Below are 8,917 nucleotides of genomic sequence, written 5' to 3'. Positions count from 1 at the left end.
CACGATGGCTTCTTCAGGGAGGGAGCCAGAGGGTCCTGGATAAATGAGATGCTCAAGGCAGGTCCAAGTCCCTGAGGGCAAGCAGGGGACTGAGCTGGCCACGGTCTGGGCCTCAGGCCTCAATTTATTTGGCAGGAAAATGGATACATGGCAGACATGGAGTTGGTGTATGTAGTGTGACTTCATTGGTTGTTAAAAATATTCAAATACTTCCATACCTGTTGGTAAAAGCCACTGCCCCAGCCCCTCTCCCAGAACCCCAGACTTCCACACAATTCAGCAAGTAAGAACTACCATCAGGAGGTCTTCCTGTGTCCAGTCCTAAGCCTCCCTTCTGATTGAGCTGTGCTGCTGGGTAACATGTCTTGGTGCCATGGGCTGTGGCATTTGCTGGGTCTCGGCTTTCCCGGGAGGCACAAAGGACCCCGGGGGTTTAGTGGAGACCGATCTGTTATCCTGCACAAGCCCCATGGAGACAGATGGATGTGAGTGTCTGCACTGGGGGTCCTGGGGATGTGAAGGGCACCTGGACACTGGATGGGGGGAGGCCCTAGACCACCCAGAGTCTCCCCACAACTACACCAGGCACGGCCTGATGGAGAAACCTAACCAGGCGATGAGGCAGATGGCCCAGGAAGAGGTCAGGGGTCAGAGGTAGTATACTTTATTGACCGGGTTCTCCCAACATCTCACAACCCCCCTACAAAGCCAGACCCAGGCTTTGCCAGCATCCCGTGCACCGGACTCCCAGATGTCCAGAGAGCCTCAGAACAGCAGAGCGGCAGGGCAGCTGTGGGGAGGGGGCTGCCAGCCAGGGGAGAGGGCACGAGAAGGGGCAAGCCAGGGGGAGGGGCTCAAGCTGGGTGCTGGGCCAGGGACCCCCTGAGGCTCCGCCAGGCCTGGCCAGCCCCTCACTCCCCTAGTTAAGGTTCGTAGTGGTTCACAGTGAGACTGGCTTAGATTTGGGGGGTGATGGGCAGGCAGGTGCCTTCCACTCCCCGCCCACCGTTGGCCTGACTCACGAAGCTGGGAAGAGGGCAAGACGGGAAGTCCCCGAACCCCGCCATGTTCCCACCACCACAGGGACTGGGACACCCCTTCTCTCCAGGGGCAAACGGCAGAGGCCCAGTTCTCCCTGAAATCCCCCCAGGCTCTTAGGGAGAAGGGTCATTCACTCCCAGCTCAGAAGTTTCCAGAACATCTCAGGGACCTTGCCCATCATTACTCCCAATTAGAAAAATGTTTTTGAAATCTAGGAGTTGATGGAGGTCATCAAACCAAGCAGTAAAAAAATCTGGTTAAGATCTTGGTTTAAAAAGGTAGTTCTACCTTCACCTAGAAGCTTCGGGAGACCAGCCCAAGAGACCAGTGGTGTCTCCGTGCCCAGACTGGCAGGGGTGGCTCATGGCAGCAGGGGGCCGGTGGTGGCCCGGGGAACAGGGTGGGGACTCGGGGAAGAGATGCAGGAAGCAGTGACTCGTGGGGCAGGGCAGATGGCCCTCCCCCTCCAGGGCCATGGGCTTGGGCTCAGAGGGCAGCAGGGGCGGCTGGGATTGGGGGCCCCCGTGGGCACCTCTGCTGGGCCGGCTCTGGGGCCTCTGCCCCACCAGGAGAGGCAGGGCCCTGTGGTCAGGCCTTGTGACTGCCGTTGCCCGGCGGCTCCCTGTGGCTGACTGTGTAGTCCGCGGCGGGCTCAAGCCCCAGCATCTGCCGCTGTACCAGCCTGGCGTAGAGGCCGCCTTGGGTTAGCAGCTGCTGGTGTGTGCCCTGCTGCACTACACGGCCCTTGTCGAGCACCACGATGAGGTGTGCCCGCTCCACCGTGCTCAGCCGATGCGCGATGATGAGCACCGTGTGTTTCTGCAGGTTGCCGTGGATGGCCTGCTGGATCTGCGGACACAAGAGGGCACCGGCTCACTTGGGCGCTGCCACCGCCCACCACCCCTCCCAGTCCTGGCTCAGATCCCGGGTTCACCATATCCCACGGACACTCAGCCTCTCTGGGGCTTCTTCGCCTGTAAAGCGAGGGCTTGCATAGGACCTACTTCCTGAGTTTTTGTCCTTGGGGGACAGAGCTCAGAGCCTGACACGGGGCAGCACTTGGTGAATGACGGAAGGGCCCCTGACATGGTCTTCCCCTAACCTTGGCCTTGGTTAATGGTCTCACCATCAGCCTCAGAGCTCATGCCAACAAAACCAGCATCACCTGCTTCCTCATCCTTCCCTCACCCCCCAAACCTGACTCATCAGCAAATCCTGTAGCCCCATCTCCCCCGGGTCTCTCTGCTCCATCTTTCCACCTCTGCCACCGTTCCTTTTCTCCTGGATCCCAGCAACTTTCCTGACCCCATGTGGATTTAATACTTTTAATCAGTGTTTGTTGAACTCATGCTCCAAGCCCTCCAAGAGCTTCTTGTCCTATTTAGGATAAAACCCAAACTCCTGGGGGGAATTTTTGGGCCATGAAACTCTTCTGCATAACGTGACATCCTGTGTTTGTTAACACCCATAGAATTTGCAACACAAAGGGACCCGTGAATGGTGACCTTGAGTTAATAACAATGCACTAATACCAATGCACTAACACCAGGGCTTCCCTGGTGGCTCAGAGGGTAAAGCGTTGACCTGCAATGAAGGAGACCTGGGTTCGATCCCTGGGTCAGGAAGATCCCCTGGAGAAGGAAATGGCAACCCACTCCAGTACTCTTGCCTGGAAAATCCCATGGACAGAGAAGTCTGGTAGATTATAGTCCATGGAATCGCAGAGTCGGACACGACTGAGCCACTTCACTTTACTTTATACCAGTTTTCAATGGGAACTAATACACTGCTAATGTAAAATGTTAATAACAGGTGACATTGTTTGGGGGGAGGGTATATACGGGAACTCTGTACTTCCTGCTCAATTTTCTGTAAACGTAAACCTATTCTAAAAAAAAATCCAAACCCCTTTCCAGGGCCTGAACGGCTGGTGTACCCACAATGACTCTGTCCTGACCTCACCATGCTCGACTCCCACCATCAACCATGCTGACCTTGGGGGGTTGGCTGTGGACCTGCTCCGAGCCTTTGCCATCACTGCCCTTCTTCCCAGGATGCTCTTACCCAGATCCCCCTGACTGGCTCCTTTCCCTTCTGGTCTCAGCTAAATAGCTACCTGATGACCCTGTCTGCACGTGAATTCTGGGCAGAATTCTGAGCACGTGAATTCTGAACCCTGCACCACATTCCAGTGGGGCTCCTGCAGGGGCAATGACCCCAGCCCCTAAATGCCGCCAGGAGAACTGAGTGTCCTAACCAACACACGCCAGGCGGTGGGTGGCTGAGCTCCCTTTCTTAGGGTACTTACTTACCAAAAGGGGCTTAGAGTTGTCACACCTTCCTCTGTCCCCGGGAGATACATATGCAAATCTCCTAAAGCTCAGGAATGTCTCTCTCTGTCATTCCTTTGAAATGCAGTCATCAGGAAGGATAGGGCCCCATCTCCCAGACTCGGTGGTGGACAGGAATCCTAATTCGAGTGGTTGCCAACTGTCTGCCAGCTCCCAGCCCGTTGTGAGTCTCCCCTGAGCTCTGCCCCCACCCCTTCCCTACATCCTCAATCTCCCTTTGAAATGGCTGCCCCATCACCATCATCACCCCTGCACAAATCTTAGACAGATCTCAGCTCTTTTCCCTGCTTTATTAGCTACTGGATAAAATCTGTTTTCCCAGCTTTAACTAATGGCCGGCTATGTTTCTCAACCTCTCTATCACAGGACTGTTTCATTTTCTACATAGCACAGGCCCCAGGGCAAACCCACCCTTGTCTCCTTGTTATCTGTCTCTCACCCTGGACTGGAAACACCTTGAGGGCAGGGGCCAATGTGACCCTGGCACCCAGAACAGCACCTGGTGCCCGGGAGGCGGGCATTAAATACCGTGTGATAAATGAATGGATCCATGGCAAGATAGGGGTAGCTAAGTCTTTAAATACACTGTGGGCCCCACTTTATCAATGACGTGAGAGTTGGAGTAAGAGAGACACTCAGGTTATGAGCTCCAGGGTGGAGCTCCTAAGCCAGGGCCCACATCTCCTGATGAACCCAGGTGCATTTGGTTTCAACACCTAGAGCCCTGAGGCTGGGCTGAGTGACCACGCCATGGGTCTCCTCTCCGCCCTCAGCTCCAGAACACCCTAATCCAGGAAGCTGGCCTGGGAGAATCCCTACAGCCACCCTGAGCCCTTCCCAGCACCTGTCCGGTGGTCTGCTCCAGCATCACCCGCCACCCCACAACTCACCAGATACTCGCTCTCTGCATCCAGAGCGCTGGTGGCTTCGTCCAGGATGAGAACGGGTGGGTTCCGCACCAGAGCCCGGGCCATGGCCACCCGCTGCTTCTGGCCCCCGGAAAGCTGGGCACCCTTCTCCCCTGTCTCTGCGGGGAGGAGGTACAGGAGCAAGTGAGTGGGAGGGGAGGCTGGGTGGGCCTTGGGGAGGAACGAGCAGTCCCTTGCCTCTGCCTTTCCCTTCTGCCAAGGGAGCTCTGCTCCCCGGGAAAGGTGGGGCTGTGCGAGGGCCACGGGCTGGAAATCTCATGGAACAGTGCTCCTTCTTCTGCTCATAAGGGGCAAGCAAATTATGACTGTGTGCGGTTGGTACCAAGATGCCAACTTTTACTTATTAATCTGGCAAAGCTTCAAACATTTGAGAACACACTGTGCTGGGGTGGCTGAGGGCAAAGGGCACCCCCAGTCTTCCTGGAGTATAGCTGCTGAGATCCCCGTGCTGCGGTGCACACTCCTCTGGGTGTTGGGTTGTGCTGTGTGAGTGCACAGACCACAGTTACAGACACACAACCCCTGGACCAGCAAACCCACTTCTGGGAATATTTCCTGCTCATTTACTTGCTCGTGCGCTGTGACTCACAGCACTGTTAACTGAAAACGACAAAACCCCCAAACCAAAAAACAATACAAATTGTCTATCAATAGGAAACTGAGGAAATCAGTTATTTTTGAGGAAAGTATTATAAAGCCACACAATAGAATACTGTGCAGTAGCTAAAAAAAAAAAGTAGCTTTCTAGGTATCAATATGGAAAAAAATGGTATCACTTAAAAAACCAGGTGCAGAATATAAGGTGCTGTTTTGTTTTTTTTCTATAGATGGTGGGAGGAACTAAAAACACATACTCATATTTGCATAAAGAAACTCCAAAACAACATGTAAGAAATTAATGAAAGAAGCTCTGGTGGGGGCCGGAAGGAACTGGTAGGGAAGACTGGGATGAAATGAAACTTTTCACTGGATGTAATTAGGTCTAATTTTTTAGTTTTGAACTGTGTGAATAGCCCTGCTGCAAGAGTTAAAATTTTAAAATACATTAAATCAAATCTATAAGTTAATATATTGTTCAACTCATTAAATTAAAATACTTATTCACATAAAGTAACTATAAATAATATAATACATATATCATTTTAAAATAATTGTTTCAGAACTAAATTGAGGTGATGGTTTTAAAGCACTGTGAATGTACTAAGTGCCGCTGAAGTGTTCACCTTATTTATTTATTTTTGGCCACACCACACAGCATGTGGGGTCTTAGTTGCCTGACCAGGGATCAAACCCATGCCCCCTGCAGTGGAAGCACAGAATCTTAACCACTGGACCACTAGGGAAGTCCCTGAATTGTTCACTTTAAAATAGTTAAGTTTAGGGACTTCCCTGGTGGTCCAGTGGTTAAGAATCCACCTTGCAGTGCAGGGGATAACTAAGCGTGAGAGCCACAACAAAAGCTCCCAAATATTGCAACCAAGACTCAATGCAGCCAAATAAATAAATAAATATTTTTAAACAGTTAAGTTTATGTTATGTGGATTTCCCCTGAAATAATAAAGAGTAGCTGGCAACGCATAACTCAGAAGGTTGAATCCCTGAGGATGGACCTCCAGGCACAGTGGAGGTGATGATCTGGGCCCTGTACCTGTATTGTAGCCATCCTGGAGCTCCATGATGAAGCCGTGGGCATTGGCCTTCTGGGCAGCCTCCACCACTGTCTCGAAGGGCACAGTGGGCAGGCCATAGGAGATGTTGTCTGTGATGGAGCGGGCAAACAGCACTGGCTCCTGGCTCACCAGGGAGATCTGTGGAGGAGGAAGGAGGGGGCATGGGAGGCCGGGAACGCATCAGTCCAGCTGTCACCAAGAACCTCACCAGCCCCAGGCCTGGCTGATGCCTGGGGCCTCAAGTCTGAAATCTGATCAGGGCCCACGGCTGGCTGCTGCATTCAGTGGCCTCTCTTCTTTCCACACATTGGAGTCTACTTTCTGCACAAGCCCTCAGCCTCCCTGATCAACATACTGGGGGCCCCGCTAAGCTTGCCGCTCTGGGCTCAGCCAAGTTCCCTGACCTCCGAGACAGAGCTCATTGGCTGCCTCTGACCTGGAAGAAAAGAGAGTGAGAGAGTGTGGACTGTGCCTCTGTGAGTGTGTCCACAGCAAGAAGCAAGAGGCCACAGGGACCTCCCTGGTTGGTGCCCCCTCCCTTTTACAGACTAACAGAAAGGAACTATTGTCTCAGGGTCCCAGCTTTAGGAATCTGTATGTAGTTGGAGGATGTCATTACAATACTGTAAAAAGAAAAAAAATCTAATTGTCCATAAATTGAGGATTGATTAAATGATTACAGTTCATCTATAAAATCAAGCTGCTACACGTATATATATTTATATATATATAACTATTCTAGTTTTGTTTTAAAAAATAGTGTATGTGCCTTTATATATTGTTGTTGCTGCTGTTTACTTGCTAAGTCATGTCCGACTCTTTGTGACCCCATGGACTGTAGCCCACCAGGCTCCTTTGTCTATGGGATTTCCCAGGTAAGAATAGTGGAGTGGATTGCCATTTCCTTCTCCTGGGGATCTTCCCAATCCAGGGATTGAATCTGTGTCTCCTGCATCTCCTATATTACAGGCAGATTCTTTTCTGCTGAGCTATCAGGGAAGTCTCTATATGTAGATATGTTTATATAAAGATGGGAAACACGTTGGGAAGGAAAGGATGTTGACTAAACTGATAATGCTGGATCGTGCCATGGGGTGGAATTCAAAAGGTGAGGTGGAGGGGATTCTCACACGTTTGTTATAAAATTCTCTGAATATTTGGGAATATAGTTAGACGGTTGAGTTCTACTGCTTTGGGTTTATGAAAATTAAAAAATTTAAAAAAAAAAATAAATAAAAAAATAAAATAAAAATTTAAACAAAGGATGTTCACAAAAGAGGAAATTCAAAAGTCCAAGAAACATATGAAAAAGGACTTAAAATCTTTAGTCACCAGGAAAATGGAAAAGACCTCAATGAACTACCTCTAGATACTCACCAACTGGTTACAGATACAGGACTGATACTAGCTATCTGAGATTAAGTGTCTGAGCATGTTAACTATTGCAAACCCTGAACAGCTCTGTCCAGGAGCCACTTCCAGAACTCTAGTGGGCAGCAGCCTGGTGCTGGCATACCTGAGACCACTTCTCCACCATCTACCCCTGGTTATATACACATGAGTGGGAAAAGGTCACAATCTGTGGCTTCCACCAGCGTCTACAACTAGCTGGAAGTTCTGGAATCTCTGTGCCAACCGAGGCTCTCGCATAACTTAAATGTCTGTTGACGATGTAAATGGTGTCTGCTTAATAGCTGGTATTTCCTGTATAGTGTGCAACCTGAACAACCGTCCAGGGTGTCCCTGCTCTTACATCAGCTCAGGGTCAGATGTTGTGTATACCTGTCTGAGAAGATTACCAAAAACTGTGTAAGGTCGAGAATAGCCTCCTTTAAGTACTGGAGATAATTTAAATGTGGAAAACCTGAACTCTCCTTCACTGCTGGTGGGACTGTAAAGTTAAAAAAAGAAAAAAGTAAACCACCTTAATGGCAGGAATTACTAGAGCTGAGGATACGCATCCACTCTGGAAGAACTACCCGCCTGTGCATACCAGGACACACAGTATCAGTGCTGTCCATACCAATATTGTTGCCAATACTAAAAAGTAGGAAGCACCCCCAACTGCCCATCGAGAAACAGAATGTGTAAGTGGACTGTGACATGTTTTCACAGTGGATTATCTCCCAGCAATGAAAATGAAGGAACGACAAACACAGCCTCAACCTGGAAAACTCACAAATAACGCTGAGTGGAGGAAACAAGACACAAAGAATACACATGTTATGACTCCAGTCAGATGAAGTTCAAAACTAGCAAAACACAGCTGCGCTGTCTGGGGAGGCACACAGCGATGGGAAGAACAAAAGAAAAGCAAGAAAATGATGATTATGAAAGTTGGGTGAGATGGCACTTCTTGGGAGGAAAAGAAGGGGCACATGGAGTGGGGTGGGTGGGGGGGTTCTGGAGTGCTGGAATGTTCTATTTCTTAAACTGGGTGGTGTTACGTTGGTGGTAATCCTTTTTTTTTTTAATATATATTTTATTTGGTTGCATTGGGTCTTAGTTAGAGCATGTGGGATCTAGTTTCCTGACCAGGGATCAAACCTGGGCCCCCTTCATTGGGAGCACAGAGTCTCAGCCACTGACGACCCGGGAAATCCCCATGATAATCCTTTGAACTGTGTGTGTATCCTGAGCCCTCCTGCCTGCATCTGTTAGTGCTCACGAGAGAAGGTCAAACAGGTAAAGGGCGGAGGAGGGCGGCAAAAGCCCATGCACCTACCACTCGGTGTAAGTACTTGTGGTCATAGGCGCCGATGGGCTTCCCATCCAGCAGCACTTGGCCCCCCTCCAGTGGGTAGAAGTTCTCCAGGATGTTGACGCATGAGCTTTTCCCGCTGCCAGATGGCCCCACGAGCGCAGTCACCTTTCCTGGGGACAGGCTGAAGGAGACGTTCTGCAAGGAACACGCAGACACAAGGTG

The 8,917-nt window shown here is 50.4% G+C and overlaps 1 protein-coding gene across 6 annotated transcripts in view; it reads right to left on the bottom strand.

Annotated features, from left to right (window-relative positions):
• Window positions 1-648: 648 nt before the first annotated feature.
• The window catches only part of ABCB9 (ATP binding cassette subfamily B member 9), a 40,083-nt gene continuing 31,814 nt past the window's right edge, over window positions 649-8,917 (bottom strand). For all 6 annotated transcript variants that reach the window (XM_088828129.1, XM_088828128.1, XM_088828127.1 and 3 more), the window contains 4 exons: window positions 8,717-8,890; window positions 5,970-6,129; window positions 4,283-4,419; window positions 649-1,890 (listed from right to left, as the gene is read on the bottom strand). In XM_088828129.1, coding sequence (XP_088684255.1) covers window positions 1,630-1,890; window positions 4,283-4,419; window positions 5,970-6,129; window positions 8,717-8,890 — 732 coding nt within the window. In that variant the 3' untranslated portion in view covers window positions 649-1,629. The remainder of the gene's footprint in view (window positions 1,891-4,282; window positions 4,420-5,969; window positions 6,130-8,716; window positions 8,891-8,917) is intronic.

Source organism: Moschus berezovskii, chromosome 19 (assembly GCF_049115385.1).
Source record: "Moschus berezovskii isolate FMDL1 chromosome 19, NW_MosBer_1.0, whole genome shotgun sequence".
In the NCBI taxonomy this organism is placed as follows: Eukaryota; Metazoa; Chordata; class Mammalia; order Artiodactyla; family Moschidae; genus Moschus; species Moschus berezovskii.
Note: the sequence above shows the minus strand (reverse complement) of the source record. Positions and strands in the feature narration are given on the sequence as shown.